At 43.2% G+C, this 24,859-nt stretch overlaps 1 protein-coding gene across 13 annotated transcripts in view; it reads left to right on the top strand.

Annotated features, from left to right (window-relative positions):
- The window catches only part of DMD (dystrophin), a 3,066,377-nt gene that overhangs the window by 993,254 nt on the left and 2,048,264 nt on the right, over positions 1-24,859 (top strand). For all 13 annotated transcript variants that reach the window (XM_068268325.1, XM_068268327.1, XM_068268324.1 and 10 more), the window contains one exon: positions 8,690-8,809. In XM_068268325.1, coding sequence (XP_068124426.1) covers positions 8,690-8,809 — 120 coding nt within the window. The remainder of the gene's footprint in view (positions 1-8,689; positions 8,810-24,859) is intronic.

The following is a 24,859-nucleotide window of genomic DNA, read 5'->3' as shown; positions in this document are numbered from 1 at the left end:
AGCCCACTGTGTATTGACATGCATGTGTTAAGGGCGAATTTTTTCTTTTGCCTAATATATGCATAACACAAGAACCAATGTCTGTTGTCCGAGGGCCACCTTTCAATCTCATTATTTTATAGTGTCAGTAGGAAAAAATGACCTATCCACTGAGCAGCTAAGGTATTTCACCGTATACTCATCAGTGGCCTCTGATGAATCCATACCCTATTGAGGACAAAATAAGTATGGGAGGCACAGAGTCCAAAACAGCTGTATGCATATTGGATTGATGTGGCTCCATGTAAACTATAATAACTATAGACTCACAGTCTGTGCACCAGCAGTTTTGGATGTGTAACCTCGCTTTCAGGCATATAAAGAGACAATTTGCTTATTAAAGAATGATTCATCATGGGCAACCACAGCTTCTCACTTAACGCTAAAGCTGAATTACTTTCTGTTTTAGGAAGGCAAACTTACATTTACCATTGCTATTATTAAATGGATGGCTTTTTGGTCTTATTTAGTCCTTTATACTTACCTAGTGGTTCTGGGTCACCATAAGGTCTCTGGGTATTACTCAATATTCAACAAAACATTTAACATTTAACATTTAAAACATCCCATATAAGGTCAGGTTTGAGCCACATAGATGCACTATGGGCTTGATTCACAAAGCGGTGCTAACCTAGTTAGCACGCCTAAAGACTTTTGGGCATGATAAGCATTGCACTAAGTAGGTTAGCACCGATTTAAGGGAAAAACTCGCGTGCAAAGTTTTTGTAAAACTTTATGCACAAAACTTTGCGCGCGACTTTATTTTATCACGCCTAAACTGAGTTTAGGTGTGATAATGGGCTTTTTACCAGCGTGCTAACAGTTAGCACGGCTTTGTGAATCAAGCTCTATGTATTCGTGCTGCAGACAGAAGTCTCAAAAGTAGTTTGTTGCTATGATTATTCAGGCTTGGAATTTTCATATCTAAAAGAGCATTCTTTGAATCTGGCTCAATATGGTGTCGAAAAATACCACCACTTAATCTATAGCAATCATGTATCTTAATTGAATAAAGTAGATGTAACAAACAATACAATACCAATAAGATTTCTATAGCGCTTTTCTCCCATAGGACTCACAGGATGTATGTAAGGAAGAAAAATATTTCCTTCTCAGTTCAGCCAAGTGGGTAGTATAAACCATTCCAACTGCATAACACTTTTTTAACGTTTTCGCCATGGGACTTGCAAAGTCAGAAACAAAGCTTCAATTTTTTTATACAGTAGCTGATTTTCAGAGACATATGAGCCTGATTGTAATTACAAAGCTGAAATCAAAAGGACTTTGCAAACTATTAAACTAAGGCTCCTCAAGCAGACAAAGAAAATGTGAGTTATATGCTTCACCACAAAATACTATTAAGATAATTAATGTAGGTGTGGGTTACTAGTTTACAAAATGAACAGATTAATAACAAGTACAAGGAATTATGTAAACATGCCCTCTCACCACACAGGAACAGAATTGCAGCTCCTCGCTGAAGGATGAATTACATGAGGGAAACAGACAGAGCCAGTGTAAATATAAAAATAAAGGTTCAGCAGGCTAGCACTGCTTACAATAGTCTTCTTTTCAGAATGGACGACATTCTTCATTTATTTCTTATTTTTATATTACATCTGCCAATTAATACCTTTTACATACATTGTGAGAGAGAGAGGAATGAGATTGTATTTAGACAGGAAAGATAATTAGACAGTCTTCCCTAGCTGAATTACTTTCATTTACTAGAAAATGGAGAGATTGTGTTTAACAGCAGCAGATAACTACCAAATTATTAAATGCAGCAATGCTGTTAATAACTGCCTTGAATAAGTTATTTCTCATGGCAGCAGAAACAAGGAACAATTGTTTTGTATGTATCTCCAGGCATTAGCTGTTGAAAAGATAAATGTGTCAAGTCCCCTTATAGAGGTTCAGCAGTATTTTTTTTTAAAGAATGCCACATTATATACATGCCTCCTGTGATGTATAATTCTTTGTATTTTGTGGTATAATTCACATCTACATAAGAATAATAAAGCTATATAAAACTTTAACACATATATTAGGCTAATGAGACAAAATATTTATCCTAAGATCTTACTGAACACTTCCTTTTTAATTACTGCTGTGACTGATTAATTACAATTGTCATGAATGAAAAGAACACTAAATAGTGCAATAACAAAAAACATTTTTGAATTCTGTATTGAAGAAAAATACAGTAAAGTGGAAAAACACTTAAAAACTCCCTTTTGCTCTAATGGACTATCTACACTATTATAGGCTTAAGAGCAACTCATTTTCTTTCTTGTACTGAATTAAAGAAAAGTTCCTAAAATTGTTAATATGTATGATTTCAAGTTCTCCCGGGAGTCTTCTCAGTGGCGTACCTATGAAACGGCCGCCGGGAGACTTGAGCGCAGGGTAAAGACGATAAACGGCCTACCCTACTCCTGCTCAGGTCCTGGCAGTGTTAATTACTAGTCCCCCTCCAGGCAGCCATGGATTGTGTGGAAAAAATGTAATTTGGGTTTTAGCTATTGCTGGTAATCGAATTAAAGTGTTTTTATAGTAAAAAAAAAAAAAAAAAGATGGAGCCCAAATTACTCACTGAGCGAGCACCGCTATAGCCGTATATTCCTGTTACGGCTTATGGTGGCACCGGCTGTGCCTCAGTGTGCTGCAATGAGATGTACAGTGCACTGTGCTCTCCAGGCTGCCCAGACACCTTTTTTATCTTTACCTGCAGAAGATTACACTCCAGTTACCATTCATCATCTTAAAAACTTATTAATGGGAATATCTTGCATTCTGTTTCCTTGTTAGAGGGAATAAACTTTCAAATAACCCAAACAACAATATGCCTAAATCCGTTTCCACATTTCAAGTCAAAGACTTCCTTTTACAAAGGTAAATCCATACTACACATTTAGAAACTAAATAGAAAACTAAAAACCTTACTGTGCCATTCAAATAATTTGCAATACTTTAAGGACTTCTGAGGTGACAATGTAAACCAATCTTTACTTACATGGGGCTTCTTCCTGCCCCTGGAAGTCTTCTGGGTCCCACGCCACAGCTCTGGTGCTCCCTTGTGTCCTCTGGCCGCTGGTAAAGCTCGCTGACCCATTGGCGGGTTGACCCTACCGGGCATGTGCAGGCGTCCACATCATCAGGCACTAACTTTCCCTGTGCAGACAACTGCACAAATGCAGTATGCGGCCAGTGATGTGAGCATGGACAATCGCGCGTGCCCGCACATGCAAAGGAGCATCGACTCACGGTGAGCTGTATGAGTGGCCGGCAGGACACCAGAGAGCTCCAGAGCTCCAGAGCTGTGGCAGGGGATCCAGAAGGCATCTAGGGGCTTACAAGTCATGGGGTATGCTCTGATATTAAGAGAAATCTTGAATTTAAGCCTATTCATATACTGGCCGCTTCTGCAGATGACAACTTTTTTTTATTTCTTAGCATGGGATATAAAATTTTGAAACTACAGTAAATAAGACATTTCTGGTATCACTCAGTTTGAGATTGTTAAAAAAAGGCCCTAGAAGCATCCTTTGACTTTAACTGGAGAACAAAATCTTTGAAGTGTACTGGAGGCGAAACCTGCAAGAAAATTAAAACACATACTTGCTTAAGTAGAAGGAAGCCTCTGGATAGGCCACCTAATGTTGCCTTATGAACCCCCAGAACATATCCGACAAGAGTTTGTCAGATATGTTATGGTGGCTGCACTCCAGTCAGAGGTGCTCATGTATGAGTGGCTACTGCGCGGGTGTGGCCACACTCACACAGGCACACCTATGGCCATTCTCATGCATGATTAAGAGCATGGCTTTGATCTTCTAGAGGATCCCAGGCAGTGGTGGCAGGGGCGAGGAGGACACATGAAGCAACTGGAGAACCAAGAAGTTTTCCTGTACCTAGGTAAGTATGTTTTTTTTTCCAGATTTCACTTCAGGTTTACTTTAAACATAGAAATTACTTCTGGTCCCCCAAAGCTCTATCGTAAACCATTAAATAAAACAGACCTTCATAATTGTTTGGTACCTCACTTAACATGGTTTGCAAATGTCAATGCGAGTTCCTCTGTAGAGTAGAAAAGCTAAGCTGTAGATTCATTTGGAAAACTCAACCAGCTAGCTTGAGTCATAAATGTATAATGAGCTAAACAAGATGGAAAATTAGGTCTTCCTAGCTTAAAATATATTATTCTGCAACACATTTAACAAGAAATATAAACTCAATCAGTTTAGTTATTCCGCTTACATAAAATTCAAAGGATTTGAATATAACATAGTCACATTCTGACATCAATGACTTATCTAATACTCAGTGGGCTTATATAGCTACCAGCAAATCACAGGAACTAAATAAAATAAATCCAAGGTTCCCACTGTTAAAAGGACTAATGAAGTATGTAGCAGAGTTTTCAAACTCTTCATGTGGGTGCTGATATCACTCCCCTGGCCCCTCCATTAGGCTTTGATTTATATACTCCTAGCAGGGACAGGGTAGACTATATGCAGTAGTCCCTAATTAGGCAAGGTGATTGAAAATAGAAGGCTTCGATCACAAGCTGTGCTAAAAAATGGATTCAGTAAGTTAAATTTAGATTTGTAATATTTGTATTTTTTTAGATGGATGCAACTATATAATTTTCATTTCGCTCCCCTGCTCACTTTGGAACATTAAGTAACCTTCACTTTATCGGGAACTAGTGCACAGACCCAGAGATCCCAACTTACAGTGTATCCTCAATGTGCAGACATGTTCCTTACTCTATTTTCCATTAGTTATGAACTTGATGCCTGAACTTTAACACACACGCATACACTGGAAAATGGGTGGGTAAGGTTTTCACTCTAGTTCAGTGTTTGTCAGGTTTGACATAATTTGTGCACACAACACACCATTTATGATTGACTGTAAACCTTTATGCAACAAAGGTACTGAGCTGGCATAAATCTTACAGGCTGCGTGGGTTTCCTCCGGGCACTACAGTTTCCTCCCACATACCAAAAACATACGGATAAGTTAATTGGCTCCCTCCTAAAATTGGCCCTAGACTGTAACACATACACTAAACAATACATACATAGATAACAATAACAATAATATTTTTATAGCGCTTTTCTCCCTGGGGACTCAAAGCTCCGTGACCCTGCATTATGCAGTCTCAAAGGCTCGGGAAAAGAGGTGAGTTTTTAGCCTTTTTTAAAAGCTGTCCAGAGAAGGAGCCTCTCGTACTGATTGTGGAAGTGAGTTCCATAGAGTAGGGGCTGCATAGGAAAAGGCCCGAGCACCAAATGTTAAGTGTATCCTGGGAATAACCAGATTCATCTTGTTGGCAGAGCGAAGGATGCGGGGTATAAAGTTCCAATAGATCCGCTATGTTCCATGTGGTTTAGATCCTTGAATGTCAGCAGGCAGATCTTAAAATTGATTCTCCATTTTACTGGCAACCAGTGAAGAGTTTGCAGTACTGGGATGATGTGTGAGCTGTGGGGGGCATTGGCTAGGAGTCTGGCTGCAGCATTCTGTACTAGTTGTAAGGGATGCAGAACCTTATCTGTAGATCCGATGAACAGGACATTGCAGTAGTCTAGGCGGGAGGATACAAATGCATGAACCAGGGCAGGTAGGTCTTCAGCTGGGATAAGGTGTTTGATTCTCGCCATATTTCTTAGATGGAAGAAGGAAGACTTGTCGACAGCTGATACCTGCTGTCTGAGTTTTAGATTTCCATCCAGGATCACCCCAAGGTTTCGCACAGAGTCTTTATACTGTACGGTATCTCCCCCAATTGCTAGTTTGAGGTAGTGCACATTTTGAACTTTATCCATCATGTGTAGACCACCTACCACCAACACCTCTGTTTTCAGACTCAACCAGCTGGTGTTTATCCAATTTTGTAAATCCACTAGACATGCATCTATGTATGCTGATGGGTCTTGGGTTCCCAGGCTTGAAGGACAGATACAGTTGTGTGTCATCTGCATAGCAATGGTATCCTAGGCCATAGTTCTGGATTATTTTGCTCAGTGGGAGCATGTAGACTGCAAAGAGTAATGGTGATAGCACAGAACCCTGTTTAACTCCATAGGCAAGTGGCACTGGATTAGAGTAGTGTGTGCCCAGACATACTTGCTGTGTCCTGCCAGATAGGAAGGTCTTAAACCAGCTAAGAACAGCACCTCTTAGGCCACAGTAATTCTTCAGTCGCTGGATTAGTATTTCATGATCCACAGTATCAAATGCTGCAGACAAGTCAAGAAGAATCAGAATTGAGCAATCTCCCTTGTCCCTTGCAGTAAATAGATCATTAATTACTCGGACTAATGCCGTTTCAGTGCTGTGCCTTTTCCTGAGTCCTGACTGAAAAGTATCAAAAATGTTGTTATCTGTAAGCCTGGCTTCTAGCTGGTTGGCGACTGCTTTCTCAATAACTTTTGATAACAATGGTAAGTTTGCCACAGGTCTGTAGTTGTTCACAGAATCAGGACCTAGTGATGATTTCTTCAAGAGGGGTTTTATGATTGCGCTCTTTAGTTCTTCTGGGAAAAGTCCACTTTGCAAGGAGCACTGAGTTATTTTGTGAAGTGCTGGCCTGATCAGCTATGGGCATTGCATTAAGGATCCAGTTGGGCCAGGATCCAGGTTGCGGGTAGTAGGATCCAGTTGGGCCAGGATCCAGGTTGCGGGTAGTAGGACAGAGACTTTGAATGTGAATTCCAAAATCTTCTTCACTCAGAGTGTCAAAGACGTGCCATGGTGGTATGGTAGTAGGCATATGCAAAGTCCAGTGGTCAATTGATGTTGTTGGTGTAATGCTGGCACGGATGGCAGACACCTTGTTTGTGAAGAAGGCAGAGAATTCTTCACACCTTTCCCTGGAGAATGTGGTTGGGGCTTTTAGGCAGGAAGGATTGCGGAGTGATTCCACTGTGTGGAAGAGTTGAGCAGCTCTGTTTTTGGCTGTAGATATTTTGTGTGAGATGAAGTCTGATTTTTTCTTGGTTATTGCTTGTTGGTATTGTCTGAGGTGTTGAATTAGGCTTGATTTGTGCGCCTCAGATCCCGATTTATACCACTGTCTTTCTAGTCTGCGCCCTTTCTTTTTTAGATCCATGATGGTTTTGTCAAACCAATTAGCTTTCTGCTTTTTGGTTGCTGATTTGGTGCGCCATGGGGCAAAACTGTCAAGTGTTTCATAAATCATGTTGTTGTACTGGGTTACTATAGTGTTGGGGTCCATTTGACTATGGAGCAGATTTGTAAAATCCAGGTTGGCAGTTATCCTCTCCAGTGTTAATTTATTGAGGGGACGGATTTTGATTGTTTCCTTAGGGTGTTGCTTGATAGGGTGATGGTAGGGAATTAGATAGTGAGCTCCTCTGAGGGACAGTTAGTGACAAGACGATATTTTCTGTACAGTGCTGCGGTAGATGTTGGCGTTATATAAATACTAAATAATAATAATAATGGCAAGGAGCACACGTACGTTACCAGAGCATGCTACACTGCACTACCGCAGCATAGCATGCCCTGATCTCGCGCTCCTCTCATTAATCTGTGCTGGTTTAGCAGCGCAGCATGATGAATCAAGCACAATGTGGTTAGTACCAATAAGGTGATGTTTACTCTCAATCGACAAGCAATCTGATTAAGATGATCAGATTGTCTTTTGCTTACAAAGGAATTCTGCTGTCAACCAGTTAGAAATGATTGATAAATAATTGCTGCCATGGTTGTCGAATTATTGAACCAGTTGGTAAATATTGATCTATCCTGAACATATCGCACCATGTACATGTGCAACTAACTAATCAATATACAAGAACCCATGAGAACTTGTTCAGTACAAAACACTCGCAGAAAAGCCACCATGCACATATATGTTATTTTTTAACTTTCCATCAATCGATCTTCGCTTGGGAAACTATCACAAAAATTTTCAAACTGACTTTTGTATACCAAGCCTAATATGATCTGTAAATCTATAAGGAGTACAAGGCTGACCTTTCTATCAGAACTATACAAAGAAAATGTCAGGAACACAACCGCAAATTGAATTGAAGGAAGGTTTACTGGAACATTTTTTTTTAATCGTAAAGGATAACTATAACGAACAATTTAAAATGCTTACATATTAAGTGTAGATATTTCCCAAAGTAAAATGCACTATACATTACTTTTTCCCTTTGTCACCCTCACTTACAGTGGGTTGGGAAAATCTGACAGATCCCATAGGTTTTGGACTGGTCCATCTTCTCATAGGGGATTCTCAGATATTTCTTTATTTTCAAAAGAACTTACTGAACACCAACTGCCAAAATATTGTGCATACAAGTAGTTAGGCTGGAATCTTAATGTAGATCCTTCCAAGGGAGTGCTTTTGAAAAGAAGAAAGGAAACCCCAAGAATACCCCATGAGGAGATGGACTAGTCCAAAATCAGTCTGCTTTTTATGGCCTCCTGTAAGTGACAGAAACATAGGAAAAATGTAATTTATGGTTTTATATGAATACATTTTATTTTATTTTTTGAGATAGTGGTCCTTTAAAGTTTCCTATCCAAAATTGACATGGTTTAAACCCGCTACAGATATATTTTGTCTTATATTTCTTTTTAAGGAGTTTTGTTTCATTTTCTACAGATTTTGCAAGATGACCTGGAACAAGAGCAAGTCAGAGTAAATTCTCTTACACACATGGTGGTAGTGGTGGATGAAGCAAGTGGAGACAGAGCTACAGCTGCCTTAGAAGATCAGTTACAAGTAATTGCAAAATAAGTGTGATGGTGTGTGAGTGTATACATGTGTGCATCCATGCATGTGATACAGCCTGTTATTTCCATGTCCGTATATATAAACTGTTTGTTTTTGAAACCACTATCAATAGAACACTAATAATCTACAATGTCAGAAGTAATCTGCAACTTTGCATATTGCAATTTCCTGACAGACTTTATACTGTTATAGATATGTTCATAGCATGATATGAATATGAAACTAACACAACTGCAAAGACGGCAAAATTGCAGTTTGATTTTATACTTTGGATCGATGACTCCATTAATCATGATGACTCGCTCAATAATTGAATCAATTCCAGTTAAAGTGACCATGTAGTGAGAGAAAGAGATTGGGACCACCATATTTATTTACTTTTAAACAAAGCCACTTATGTGGCTGTCATGCTGATGTATTTGAAACAACAGACTTGAAACAAGAATGAGGCTAGTGTAGTCAGACTTTAGTCAGAGTACTTGGATGTGCATATTTTTGTTCCGGGTCTTTGACTTAAAGAGACTCTGTAACATCAAAAACGTCCCCTGGGGGGTACTCACCTCGGGTGGGGGAAGCCTCAGGATCCTAATGAGGCTTCCCACGCTGTCCTCTGTCCCACGGAGGTCCTGCTGCAGCCCTCCGAACAGCCGGCGACAGGCCCGACTGTTCAATTCAATATTTACCTTTGCAGGCTCCAGCGGGGGCGCTGTGGCTGCTTTCGCTCCGAAGGAAGCGGAAATACCCGATCTCAGTCGGGTCCGCTCTACTGCACAGGCGCCGGAGACTTGCGGATGCGCAGTAGAGCGGACCCGACGGCGATCGGGTATTTCCGCCTCCTTCGGAGCCAACAGCCGCCAGAGCGCCTGCGCAGGAGCCAGGAAGGTAAATATTACGTCACCGCTGTACGGAGGGCTACAGCGAGACCCCGGAGGGACGGCAGACGGCATGGGAAGCCTCATTAGGATCCTGAGGCTTCCCCCATCCGAGGTGAGTACCCCCCAGGGGACGTTTTGTCGTTACAGATTCTCTTTAAGATGCATGCACACTACACTAAACACAGCCAAGGTGGTCATTTGTTATCCCCTCAGCTGAGAATCCAGAGTGTGTTTCTGTTTTGATATTTTTATGCTAAACCTTGGCATGACATAGGGTCATACATCTGTGGGGTATGCAGAGGCGTATCTAGAGGGGTGCCGGCATGGCTTGTGCCATGGGCACCACATCACTATGGGGCGCCATGCCCCATGCCTCAGACTCAGATCAGATTAATTGTTATCTGGGGAACATGGCTACTTAATTTATGTATGTAGAGCGCACTTGGATTAGTGTTAAAGAAGAGGACAGAGAGGAAATAAGTAGGGATATTTCCCAAAAAGTAACTTCAGCAATATCCCGAGTCAAAAAACACAGGTAACTATTACACAAGTACGTGAAAAAGGATACTGTTTTTAGAGGGGACGGGGAGCGCAATTTAAGTGTTTGCCATAGGCTCTATATTACCTAGATACGCCCCTAGGGGGATGTAGATCTTGTCTAAGATTTTACAGTCCTTCATAAAAATCTTTGAAGGGATTAGCTATTTCTTTTGAATGGAAGAGTCATTTTTTTAGTGCTGGGGTGTACTCATTTTTCTATTTTTGCTTTTGCCTGCTTATTTTTATAAAACTTAGCAAGTAAAGCCTGCGCCTTATTGTTTTGGGAATAGTAGGATATTTCCATCCAATTAATATACAGTGTAATGTACTTTGGTTCTTTCCAGGCTTTATTAACTTACAAGTTAGAGGCACATCATAGACAAACTGTTACAGCAGTGAGGATACACATGCGGCCTTGGCTGTAACTGCTGTAACTGTTTGTCTATGATGTGCCTCTAACTTGGAAGTTAATAAAGCCTGGATATTACCTGGTGCCCAGACTCCTCCTCCATATATACAAGATTCTGCCTCACCGTTAGCACTGGTATTGGGGCTTCTGGGACACTACGACTTGATCAGAATCAGAATCAGGTTTATTTCGCCAAGCATGACTGGGTCATGCCCGGAATTGGGTTCGGTACAAAAAACAGAGAACTCAGCGGCTCGAAAAGGCAATAACAAAGACATTAAAAACAACCATGACAACTTACAACAAAAACAGTAGGAAGATGTACGCTAACAGAGTGTAGCTTTACAGAAGTATGGCACTAATAAAGGCACTAATAATGACAGGGGTGGCAGGGAAACGCTCATATCAATCAATGGACCATATGATCTGGCAGCTGGCCTGAGCGAGGGAGCCAGTGAATGGAGTTCAAGAGTTTAACGGCAGCAGGGAAGAAGGAGTTCATATGTCTGCTTGTTTTGGTGGAAATGGTCTGTAGCCTTCTTCCGGATGGGAGCACATTAAAGTAACAGTTGCCTGGGTGTGAGCGGTCATTTGCGATCCTTTGTGCTCTGGAACGCAGTCTGGAGTTGTAGAGGAGGTCAAGCGAAGGGAGTGATTTCCCAATGATTCTCTCCGCTGACCTGATGACCCTCTGAAGCTTGTATTTGTCCCTGTTTGAGGATCCAGCATACCACACCAGGATAGAGGAGCAGATGACGGATTCTATAGTGGCAGAGTAGAAGTTTGACATAAGCTCCTGTGCCATCCCGAACTTCCTCAGTTGGCGAAGAAAGAAGAGTCTCTGTTGGGCCTTTCTCTGTGTGGTGCTCGTGTGAGTCTTCCAGCTCAGGTCCCTGGAGATCTGGGTACCGAGGAGGCGGACACAAGATACCCTTTCCACCTCGGTGCCTTCAATGAAGATTGGAGGTGGGGTGGGGGCCTTGCTTCCTGAAGTCAATAACCATCTCGACGGTTTTGGCTGTGTTGAGGACCAGCCTGTTTTCCTTGCACCAACGGCAGACTCTGTTGACTTGTTGACGATAGTCTTGCTCATCATTGTTGGTCACAAGACCAATGATGGTGGTGTCGTCCGCGAATTTGACGACCTTGACCGAGTCTGCTGTGGATCTGCAGTTGTTGGTGTAGAGGGAAAACAGGATTGGTGACAGGACGCAGCCCTGTAGGGTACCTGTGTTAGTAGACCTTGCATGGGAGGAGATCTTGCCAAGCTTGACGACTTGTAATCTGTTGGTCAGGAAGTCCGTGATCCAGTGGCGTAGGGACGAGTGGACGTCAAGTGCCTCCAGGTTGTTCTGCAGGATGCAACGGCAGATTGTATTAAATGCCGAGCTGAAGTCGAGTAGGAGGATTCTGGCGTATGAGTCAGGTTTATCCAGGTGGTCACTGATGAGCTCTAGGCAGATGTTGATGGCATCGTCAGTGGACCTGTTTGCTCTGTACGCGAACTGAAACGGGTCTAGTCGGGGGAGCGTGGAGTTCTTGAGTTCGGACAAGACTGCTTTTTCTAAGGTCTTCATGATGACCGAGGTGAGGGCCACAGGCCTGTAGTTATTTAGATCGGACATGCCCTGCTTGTTGGGGACGGGGATGATTGCAGACCTCTTGAAGAATTTTGGGACTTTGCCCTCCTGCAGGGACTTTGCATAGATGGAGGAGAGGACGGGGGCTAGCTGCTGCGAGCAGGATTTTAGGCATGCTGGTGACACTCTGTCCGGGCCGGCGGCTTTTCTGGGGTTGAGTGAGGCCAGAAGGCGTCTGACCTCGGCCTTGCTTGCTCTCGGTAGAGGTGGGCTTGATTCTGACTCAGCATCTGCAGGGGGGAGGGGGGGGCGCAGGGTATTTGGGGCCCAACTTATTCTGGCTGGTTCTCGAACCTGCAGTAGAAGGCACTGAGCTCTTCGGCTAGCTTGATGCTGGGTGTGGCTTGCTGAGGGGGGGGGCTTATAATTGGTGGCAGACTTAAACCCCTTCCAGACGGCTCGTGGGTCGTTTGAGCTAAGATTGTGCCTCAGCTTCTCAGAGTATTCTTTCTTGGCTGCCCTGAGTTCCCTGTTGAGGTTGTTCCTTGCTGCTCTATACTCGTCCAGGTTACCTGACTTGTGCGCCGTTTCTTTCCGTCTCCGCAGTTGCCGCAGTTTATTGGAGAACCACGGCTTATTGTTCGGGTAGACCTTGAAAAACTTGGTTGGAATGCAGGAGTCCTCGCAGAATGAGATGTATGAGGTGACGTTGTCGGCCCACTCATTCAGGTCTGGTACTTCCAGAGCCCTCCAGTCTGTGCTGTCGAAGCAGGCCTGAAGTTGGAGCTTCGCCTCGCTTGACCACACTTTAGTTGATCTCAGGACTGGTTTCGCTGTCTCCAGTTTCCGTTTGTAGGTTGGAATCAGGAGGATGAGGCTGTGGTCTGAGGAGCCAAGAGCTGCGAGCGGAACTGCTTTGTATGCGTTTTTTTGGACCGTGTAGCAGTGGTCCAGTGTGTTCAGATTCCTAGTAGGGCAGTCAACATGCTGATGATAGCGCGGGAGCTCTTGGCGGAGGTTGGCCTTGTTGAAGTCTCCCATGACAATGAACAGCGCGTCTGGGAGGGACGCCTCCCACTGCGAGATGGTATCGCTGAGGTCGCTCCGGGCTTGTTTGATGTCAGCGTCTGGTGGTATGTATACTCCTGCCAGGACGAGGGAGGAGAACTCTCTAGGTGAGTATGTGGGTCTGCAGTTGATTAACAGAAGCTCGAGGTCTGGCGAGCATTTCCTGGCGAGCACAGAACTGGAGGGACACCATAGTGAGCTGATGTAAAAGCAGATGCCACCTCCCTTCTTTTTCCCGGAGAGGGCGGTGTCGCGGTCAGCCCGGGTAAGATTGAAGCCTGGAAGTTGGAGGGCATTATCCGGGATGCTGTCGTGCAGCCACGTTTCCGTGAAGCAGAGGATTGGTGTGTGGCTGCTGAGTCCCCTCTTGTCACTGAGAAGGCTGAGTTTGTCCAGCTTGTTTGGGAGGGAGCGGACGTTTGCAAGGAGGACTGAGGGGATTGATGACCTCAGCCCTTTCCTTTGAAGTCTGACTCGAGCTCCTGCACGACAACCTCTCCTGCGCTGTCTTGCCCCAAGGCTGTGAGTAGAACCTGCGATCATTAGAGCATGGCTCCACACCGAGTTGTACAGGTGCCAGTCCTTTGGGTGTAGGGCAGAATGTGCTTCCCAGGCGGTAAGCTGAGACTTGCTGAATGTGATGACAGGGGTGTTAGGAGGTGTGGTACGTGCAGGAGCTGGGGGTAATTGTGTAGGAGTACCCATTTTGACTGCAGAGGAAGTGGCTCTGAAATGCAAAAACAGTCCGTCATCTGTGCAATGAGCAGCGCAACACAAACCGTCGCCTGAGCTCTGTAACACAGACCATCGCCTGGGTAAACAGTCCATCACATAAGCAGTGCAACACAGTCCATCACATGAGCAGTGCCACACAGACCATCCCAATGAGCAGAGCAACACAGACCATCGTATGAGCAGCGCGGCACAGTCCACCCCTTAAGCAATGGAACACAGTCCATCATATGGGCAATGCCACCCAGTCCATCACAAAAGCAATGCAACACCGTCCTGTCCCTGAGCACAGACCAGCACATGAGCAGTGCGGCACAGTGAGCAAATAGAGAAAGATCGTCTCATGAGGCTCACAGCAGCCCAGCAACAAGCTGTGGGCACTTTCAAGTTTGGAGCCGGGGCCCCCCTCAAGTTTGGAGCCAGGAGGCAGAAGGTGGATACAGAAGGGGGGGATCAGCAGTAGTGCTCACCTGATGGTGCTATAGTGGGAGCTCTGTGTGCTGGTGGTGAGGGGAGGCTGGAGGAGGTTGCAGCAGCGTGAGTGGGCCGTGCTGCCTGTGCTGGATCCACTGCGGCAATGTGTGGGACCCTGACGATGGAGAGCTGGGGGACCGTTGTGGCCGCTATGCTGCTTGTCTCTGGTGGAGGCTGGAAAGGGGGACACTGGCTGCCCGCCGAGGGTCCGTTTGGCCGCTATGCCACCTGTCTCTGGTGGAGGCTGGAGGTTGCAACCGCCGCGATCCTGCCCAGCATGGAGAGGAAAGGAGGCCGCACCGGGGAGAGATCCACGTGGGTGGCCAGAGATCCGGGAAGCTGCGTGAGCGTAGCTGCAGCACAGATGGCCAGCGGCAGAGGGCTGCTCAGCGGTGATGGTGGAGGCTGCAGTAGGTGCTGGGAGCCCGGTGGAGGCGGAGAGAGAGCGGCCTGTGGTGCTCCACGTGGTCACCACGTGGGTGGCCGCGCGGGCCAGGGATCAGCAGCTGCAGCGGTGTGAGTTTCCAGGCGCAGTGGAGGACCGGGGCTTCGGGGATGCGGAGAGCGCCGTCCCTCTTATCAGCAGCGTATGGTGCCTGGCTGCTGTTCTGCTGTGCTGTCCAGGCACCAGAGGGCTGATGGCAGGCTGCGGATGGATCGGGACTGGGACTCCAGAGAGCGGCGTCTCTCCGTTGTCGGCTGCTCCTTTGGTTCTCCCGCTGGGAGGGCGTGCGTGGTCTACTGGCGCTGGTGGGTTCTGCCGCGGATGGTGGCCGACGGGGCTTGGCGGGCAGCGGGACCTTCCTTGATCAGGGTCTTCGGCTTAGGATCAGGGGTCTTCGGGGCCTGCGGGGTGTGGAGGCCACTGCTGGTCGGACGGGCGGCTGGTGACTGGTAAGGCCGCTCTGCTACGCAAAAAGTCTTTGTATTGCAGCAGACAAAACTAACTAACTAACTAACCCTAACCAATACTAAACTATTGCTCAACTATTAGGACTATAAGGACAAAAGAAACAAAAACTAAAAAGTAACTAAGAAGAAAAGTTTGCGGAGCTCCTGTGTACCGTGGCTGCTAGGTTCAGCGCCCTGTCTCTAGTGCCAGCAGCTTGCCTCTTAAAGTTTTATAGTTTGGTTCTTGAATGGTTGTTGACATTTGAGTTGGAATTTTCATATGATATAAAATATAACTGTTAGATTATTCTGGGTTTACCCAGCCTAAAATTCCTTGACATGACTGGTAAGTGAGTATTGTCAATGAAATGCAATTAATTCCAACTTTCATGCAGATTTAATACAAATTGTATTGTATGGAACTGAATTAGGAAAAAAAAAAGGCAGGGAATGCATTTGACTGCATTTGATTAGCCAACCTCTGTACAATTTGCATTAAATTTGCATATTGATCATTTTTGCTCCTTCTTTACCCTGTGACTTTTGGTGTCCCCTCTGACAGTGGTTGATCAGATGAATCCACCAGTTTGAGTTTTATTGCTTTGCAAATAAGAGCTCATATTTTGCCCCTATGTATTTTTTTCCAACAGACGTTTCATATGTGATTTTTTCCCCCAAGTGTTTCCTGTGCCAAATGACTTAACATAGATATTGTTCTTTTTCAATCAGCATGACAAATCATGATGTTATAATTATTCTGCTCCAGAATTGATAGTAAATCCTACAGGTTCCGCTATGTTCCTGGCTAATTTATGGTAATTTAAAGAGAAACAATGGTATGTAACAAAATATATAGTAATACTGTCAGTTTTAATTATTGTATTATGAAATAAGCACTATGCAGCCTCTTGGGCCTATTCATGTGTAATTTAACTCAGAAAACATAAATTAATCATGAGCACCAAAGGACAATTACAAATGGGCACATCAGTAGCACCTTATTATAAATTATACCATTGTTAGTGTGCTAAAATATTATGTGTATGATTTGCAGTCTTAAATAATGCACGGAATACAAAAGGGAGGCAAAATAGAATGAGCTTATTTGGCCTCTGCTTTGAAATATGGCCAACCATAACAAATCAGTATGCTAACCGTTTCAAGAATAATATGAATCACCACTCCAAACACAGGTGGCTAAAAGGCACTAATTATCTTCCCACGATCCATGATTGCACTGCAACTCATTATTATACCTAAAGGGTTGGAAATGCACTCAACCATCATTTATACTCTCAAGAACATTGCTCCTTTTTGTATCTTTATAATATTTGAATTGCTTTCTCTGTACTTTGGGTGTTTTTTTATGGAATATAAACTCAGTTTCTAACAAACAAATATGTATTAGAAAGTCAGACGGTGCCAAAGTTATTATGAAAGAAAAATGCAGCATCTTGATAGGTGCTTGTTTATATATTTATGTATTGCTTGCTTAAAGGGACTCAGAGCTCTAACATTAAAAAGATTTTATACATACCTGGGGCTTCCTCTAGCCCCATATGCTCGGATTGCTCCCACGCCGCTGTCCTCACTCTTCTACCCGGTACTGGGTCCCCGCACTTCCGCCAGTTGCAGCCAGTCTATGCAGGAGTGTGCCCTGCTGCAGCTCCTGGAGAGATCGGTAGAGGGCGCACTTCTCTTACACCAGATGGACTCCGACTGATGGAAGTGCAGGGACCAGTTCCTCTAAGCTGTGGGCAGCAGAGGATGTTGGCGTGGGAGCGATCGGAGCAGATGGGGCTGGAGGGAGCCCCAGGTATGTATAAAATCTTTTTAATGTTAGAGCTCTGGTACACATTAAGGTTATTAAAAATGAACTGCTCAAAACAATTGCTATTGTAATTATACAGACTTTTTTTGTTAAAGGTTCATGACTTCTCCCTTCTTAAAACTTAATATGAGTAAAATAGAACTAATTATCTTTCCACTGTATCTGTCCACCTCTCTGCCTGATATAACAATTTATGTTAATAACATCCCTATAACTTCAGTTCCCAAATCACGTTGCTTTGGGGTAATATTTGATTCCTCTCTCTCATTTATTCCTCACATTCACTCCCTAGCCAGCTCCTGTCATCTCCCGCTCCAAAACCTATCTCACATATGACCTTTTCTCACTCAGGACGCTACTAAAATTCTAGTACATGCTCTTATAATATCTAGTATGCACTATTGTAATTTACTGTTTTGTGAACTACAAACTAACTGACTGACACCACTCCAGTCTGTACTGAACTCAGCTGCTCATCTCATTTATCTCTCTTCTCACTCTTCCTCTGCTGCTCCTCTCTGCCAAGCTCTTCATTGGCTGCCAATTAGCAGGAGGATCCATTTTAAACTATTAACACTAACCTACAAAGCTCTTCACAATCGCTCTAATCCTTTTAATTTCCTCACTTGTTTCCAGATACCAACCCTACCGCAATCTCAGATCTGCACACGCACATTGCATTCATGTATACAAGACTTCTCACATGCATCATCCCTCCTCTGGATTGCCCTTCCACACCACATCTGTCCCTCGCCAAACTTTGAAATCTCTTAAACGCACCCTCAAAACTCCTCTTTTTCTGAGACGCATATGCCATTCCCCCTTTGACCTCTGACTAAGTTGCATTACTTAGTAGATAATCTAAAAACATACTGCATGTACTGTATACTGTATACTTTCACACCCCTTGCCCCACTACATCCTTTCAGATTGTAAGCTCACATTTTATTCATCATGTTATATTTGTCATTGTAATGATCAATTCTATATTTTCTATCAGTGTCCTTATTTGACGTTTACCATTGTCTGTATTGTTATGTACCCCATGTTTCTTTTTCTTACTTTGTACAGCACCAAGGAATATGTTGACACATAATAATAATAATAATAATAATAATAATAATAATAATAACAATAATAACCAGCTTAAAGCACACCTGAAGTGAGTGAAATATGGAGGCAGACATGTTTATTTCATTTTAAACAATACAAATTGCCTGGCTGCCCTGCTGATCCTCTGCCTATAATACCTTTAGCTATGGACCCTGAGCAAACATGCAGATCAGGTGGTCTGACTGAAGTCTGAATGGAACAGCCACATGCTTGTTTCAGGTGTGCAATTCAGACACTACTGCAACCAGATGGATCAGTAGGACTGCCAGGCAATTGACATTGTTTAAAAGGAAATCATAATCAGGTTTATTGGTCAAGTACAACAACAGTTGTATCTGGAATTGTTTTTGGCACAGACAGGTTCAACATTAGTGCAATTTAGCAGACAGTCAATAGTGTTGACTGAAAGTTGGCTGGATAATCCACATGCTTATTTCAGATGTGTGAGTCAGACACTGTTGCAGCCAAAGAGATCATCAGGACTTCCAGGCATTTAGATTTGTTTGAAAGGAAATGTATACGGCAGCCTCCATATGCTTTTTTTTCTTCTAGTTTACTTTAAAAGAAAAGACGAATGTGAATCTGGTCGTGATTTGTTGAATAATATGTTTAGTAAGCATCACTGCTAGGGCATATGTGGAAGATGTCCTCTCATTGCCAGTGGAGAATTTAGAAATGTTGTGGTTGCATAAAGGTCAGATGCAGACACCATATCCCTTCTGTAATATAACAGAACTTTTTGTCCGGTAAACCTGGGGTGATTGCAGACACTAGTTGCCTTTTAGTGATATGAAAAATAATAATGACTAGTTGACTATGATTAGTGTTAAGAATAAGTTGTGATGGTTAGTGACAAATTTTGTACAGAAAATAGGGTAAGTGTATATGTGTAATTTTATTCACCTTTATACTCTGTGGCTAGATCTCTCTGTATAGAACTGTAGCCATTTTTAATGCATGTTAGTTAGAAAGGAACTTCTGCCTAAACAAACATACCGTCATTAAGTTACACTAGTTATGTTAATTAACCACTTTACCCCCGGTGGTACGAATTTCTCCGTCCCTTTTTCGATCCTTTCAACCCCAGGGACGGAGAAATCCGTACCTTCCGCGCTACCGCCGCTGTCCGCGCTCCCGCCGCTCGTGCGCGCACACCCGCCGCTCGTGCGCGCACACCCGCTCGCCCGGAGATCAATGAACGGGAAAATCCATTCCCGTTCGTTGATCTAAGCCCCCGCAATGATCCGCTGCTTCTATTAGAAACAGCGCGATCATTGTGATTCTCCCAGCCTCCTACTGCTTCCTGTAAGCATCCTTATGGACGCTTACAGGTCGCATGTAAACAAACTCACTGTGGCCATCTTGTGGCCAAATAGTAAACTACACCCTAAAGCATTTTACACATACCATTACATTGGATTACACAATAAATTAACTCATTACCTCACACACTCCCCAATTTTTTTATTTTTTTTTTGTAATTTAAAAAAAAATACAATAAAAAAATAAATAAATAAATAGTTACCTTAGGGACTGAACTTTTTAAATATTTATGTCAAGAGGGTATAACACTGTTACTTTATAAACTATGGGCTTGTAATTAGGGATGGACGCAAAACTGAAAAAAATGCACCTTTATTTCCAAATAAAATATTGGCGCCAAACATTGTTATAGGGACATAATTTAAACGGTTTTATAACCAGGACAAATGGGCAAATACATTTCATGGGTTTTAATTACAGTAGCATGCATTATGTAAAAACTATAATGGCCGAAAACTGAAAAATAATATTTTTTTCCCACATTTTTTCCTATTTTCCCATTAAAACACATTTGGAATAAAATAATTCTTGGCATAATGTCCCACCTAAAGAAAGCCTAATTGGTGGCGAAAAAACAAGATATAGTTCATTTAATTGTGATAGGTAATAATAAAGTTATAGACGAATGAATGGATGGAGCGCTGAAAGGTGAAAATTGCTCTGGTGTTCAAGGCTTAAAACCCTTCAGTGGTGAAGTGGTTAAAATAGATAGGTAATATAATCTCTTACCCACCCTGTTTTAAAAGAAAAGGCAAATGTTTGTGATTTCATGAGGGCAGCAATCTTTTTGGTTGAAAGGAGGTGACAGGGAGAATAAGATACAGAGCCAGATTTATCAAAGCAGTACCAACAGTTTTTTTTCTTCTTAAACTGTCTTTACCAGCAGGGGGAAGTGTTCTGCACGTTTGTAAGAAGCTTCCCAATGCTTACTTAAGTGAAGGGAAATTGCGGCAGTTCTGAGTGTTTTCTTTAGATTAAAGGGAACCTGAACTGAGAAAGATATGGATTTCTCCTTTTGAAATAATACCAGTTGCCTGACTCTCCTGCTGATTCTGTGTCTCTAATACTTTCAGCCACAGCCCCTGAACAAGCATGCAGATCAGGTGCTCTGACTGAAGTCAGACTGGATTAGCTGCATGCTTGTTTCAGGTCTGTGATTTCAGCCACTACTGCAGCCAAAGAGATCAGCAGGACTGCCAAGCAACTGGTATTGTTTAAAAGGAAACATCCATATTCTTCTCAGTTTAGGTTCCCTTTAACCTTCTTGGCGGTAACCCCGAACGTAGTTCGGGGTAAGCCGCCGGAGGGTGCCGCTCAGGCCCTGCTGGGCCGATTTGTTTAATTTTTTTTTTGCTGGACGCAGCTAGCACTTTGCTGGCTGCGCCAGCACCCCGATTGCCGCCGCCGCGCGCCCGATCGCCGCTATACGGTGCGGCGCACGGCCCCCCCCCCCCAGACCCCGTGCGCTGCCTGTGACGTCATCCCGCCCGTCGCCATGGCGACGGGGGAAGCCCTCCAGGAAATCCCGTTCTTTGAACGGGATTTCCTGATCGGAGATCGCCGAAGGCGATCGAAGAGGGCGGGGGGATGCCGCTGAGCAGCGGCTATCATGTAGCGAGCCCTGGGCTCGCTACATGATATAGAAAAAAAAAATTTAAAAAAAACTGCCGCGCTGCCTCCTGGCGTATTTTTTTATACCGCCAGGAGGGTTAAGGACAGCACAGAACTGTCCCTGAATAAGAAGTGGCTAATTCCACTTCTTAACCCCGCAGAGCAGGTTTACACTGACACCTAATAGCTTCCTTTTTTATTTACTACCATCTACCCACCCTCATTTGGTACTGAGGTGAACCCCCCTTTACCCTGGTAATGTTTATTTGTTTAAGAGAAGGAGGGGAATTGCGGACCAGTTTGTGGAGAATTGACTGGTTAGAGCATTTTAAAATGTGTGTAAAAGACAGAGCAATCATCAGGATTATTTGAGAATGGAAGTTTAGGAGAGTAATTACAGCCTGGGCTGCTCGTGTCCCAGATGGATAAACAAACAAGTCATACACTCTTTAAGGTGCCTGAGACAGTTCTGAATGGAGTTCTACAAACCTACCAGCATTTTGTCTCTTGATAACACTCTTGATTAATCTGGCCCTGAGTTCCAACTGTCCTGTGTCTTGATCACCCCTCCAAGTTGCTAGGAAACGAGAACAACAACATCAGTAATACTGTCATGCTTTGCACAGTATCAGGGGAAAAATGCCCGGGCAGTTTTCTTTGATGGGGCGGAGCTTAGCTTCTGTGCAGCCAAAAATTAGGCTTGGATAAGAAAAACAAAGTTCTGATGCTGTGAAACTGTTAAAGAAACACCAAGCCTTTTCAGTGCTGCAGAGTACATTTTTAGTCTGGAGGTTCACTTTAAAGAAAATCTGTAACGTAATGAACTTTGCCACACAATATTGAACACTTGTCACACACCACCTACCCTCCCCTGGGCCTCATTCATAGTGCACTTTCTCCAGGTACTGCACTGTAAGTTTAAAGGACAATTGAAGTGAGGGGGATATGGAGGCTGCCATATTTATTTCATTTTAAACACTACCAGTTGCCTGGCAGCCCTGTTGATCTATTTGGCTGCAGTAGTGCGGCTAATACAGTTAAATCTGACAATAATGTCAGAAACACCTGATCTGCATATGCTTGCTCAGAAGCTATGGCTATAAGTATTAAAAGGCAGAAGATCAACAGGAATGCCAGGCAGTGGTGTAGCAATAGGGGATGCAGAGGTTGTGACCACACCAGGGCCCCTGGACCAGAGGCACCCATTAGGGGCCCTCTTTCATCCATCCTGTTGGCTTTAAATTGGTACCATGCTGGTAATTAAAGGGAACCCGAGGTGAAAGCAATGTGAAGGCTACCATTTTATTTCCTTGTAAACTATGCCAGTTGCCTGTCAGTCTTGTTGATCTTATGGCAAAAGTAGTGTCAAAAGCCTAGAAGAAGTATATGGCTAATCCAGAAAGATCTGAGTCAGCTGAGTCAGAGAACCTGATCTACATGCTTGTTCAGGGTCTATGGCTAAAAGAACTAGAAGCAGAAGATCAGCAGGATAGCCAGATAATGTGCAAAGTTTAAAAGGAAATGCATATGACAGCCTCCATATCACTCTCACCTCAGGATCCTTTTAACACCTCTTTATGTGTATTGAATAGTAGTAATCCTTAACTATGGTAACTGTTTCCTAACTCTGATTATACCTCTCTGACACTGCAGATGTCCTTGGTAGGTTATGGTTATCGCATATGTTTTATGGTAATGCACTGCAGTGTGTTACCATGCTGTATGCTGTTATACTGCAATGCACCCACCACATTGTGAATCTTGTTATAGGTGGTGAATTGCAGTGCAGCAAACCACATTACAACGCGGCTGTTATGCACTGCAACTCACCACTGTGAATGTAGCCTTAGAATCTTTGCCCATACCATCATCTTTCAAATAGCAAATATGACGATATCACCTAGATGTATCACCAACCCCATGTCTCATCTGTGTCATGAGCAGCTGGCTGCCTTAAGTTCAGAATTATTTATGGGTATTTTTGAAAAATTTATATATTGTGCAAAAGTTCATTTATTTCAGTAATTCACCTGAAAAGGTGAAACTAATATATGAAATATACTCCTTACATGCAAAGTGAGATATTTCAAGCCTTTATTCGTTATATAAATTTTGATGATTATGGCTTCCAGCTTAATTAGAATATTACATGGAATTAATAATTGAATTGAAATTTTAAATTGAAAAATATCAAACCTTTGAAAATTATAATCATGCAGATGTAATCGGTACTTTGTTTGGGCCACTTTTGCATCAATTACTGCCTCAGTGTGGTGTGGCAAGGATGCTATCAGCCTGTGGCACTGCTGAGGTGTTATGGAAGACCAGGTCTGTATTGTTTGGTCTCATGTCTCTCATCTTTCTCTTGGCAATCTAGCACAGTAATCCCATAGTCATTGAACCAGGTTTTGGTACGTTTGGCAGCATGAGCGGGTGCCAAGTCCTGCTGGAAAATGAAGTCAGCATCTCCATAAATCTTGTCTGCAGAAAAAAGCATTACGTGCTCCAAAATATCCTTGTAGATGGCTGTGTTGACTCTGGACTAAATGAAGCAGAGTGGACCCACACCAGCAGATGACATGGCTCCCCAAATCAACACAGTCTGTGGAAACTTCACATTGGACTCCAAGCATCTTGGATTGTGTGCTTTTCCACTCCAAATGAGATGCAAAAATTACTCTCCTCAGAAAAGAGAACTTTGGACCACTGAGCAGTAAACCAGAGTTTTTTTTTCTTACCATAGCAACAGCATCCTTGCCATGCCACACGGAGGCTGAAATTAATGCAAAAGGGGCCAAGTACTGACTGAGTGCATATAAATTATTATATATTTCAAAGGTCTGACATTTTTCAATTTAAATCTTTGTTTTATTAATTCCATGTAATATTCTAATTGCCTGATATTTTGATTTTGGGGTTTTCATGAGCTGTAAGCCATAATCATCAATATTATAACAAATAAAGCTTTAGAAAAATCTCATTTTGCATGTATGCAGGGGCGTAGCAATAGGGGTTGCAGAGGTTGCGTCCACATCAGGGCCCTTTGGATCATAATAATTACTTCTATAGATACTTTGAATAGTGCTAATCAGTAACAAACTGCTCCCCAACCCCTTCAAAACACCTCTGACACTGTAGTTGCCATTGGCAGGTTTTGGTGCGTCATATCAGTGGTTATGTATAGAGTGCTTGGGGGGTCCAATGTAAAACCTGCATCGGGGCCCACAGCTCCTCAGCTATGCCACTGCATGTACGGAGTCTATTTCATAAATTACTTTCACCTTTTAAATTGAATTACTGAAATAAATAACCTTTTGCACTGTGTTTTAATTTTTCAAAAATCCCCTGTATAGTGGTCTAGTTCCTTTGTAAAGCTACACACAATGATTATCGTGGACAAAGCATATAACACTAGGCTTGATCCAATTCACTTTTTTCTCCAAAATTTCTCACATCGAGCTCTATTCACAAAACATTTGCGGAAAAAAAAATCTTGGAGGGAAAACACTGCATCGGTATTTTAGACTTTTGTGTGCTAATTCATAAAAAAGTTTACACTTGCGATAAAAGGTCGGGGAATTCCCACACTAA

This window comes from Hyperolius riggenbachi, chromosome 2 (assembly GCF_040937935.1).
Source record: "Hyperolius riggenbachi isolate aHypRig1 chromosome 2, aHypRig1.pri, whole genome shotgun sequence".
Lineage (NCBI taxonomy): Eukaryota > Metazoa > Chordata > Amphibia > Anura > Hyperoliidae > Hyperolius > Hyperolius riggenbachi.
Note: the sequence above shows the minus strand (reverse complement) of the source record. Positions and strands in the feature narration are given on the sequence as shown.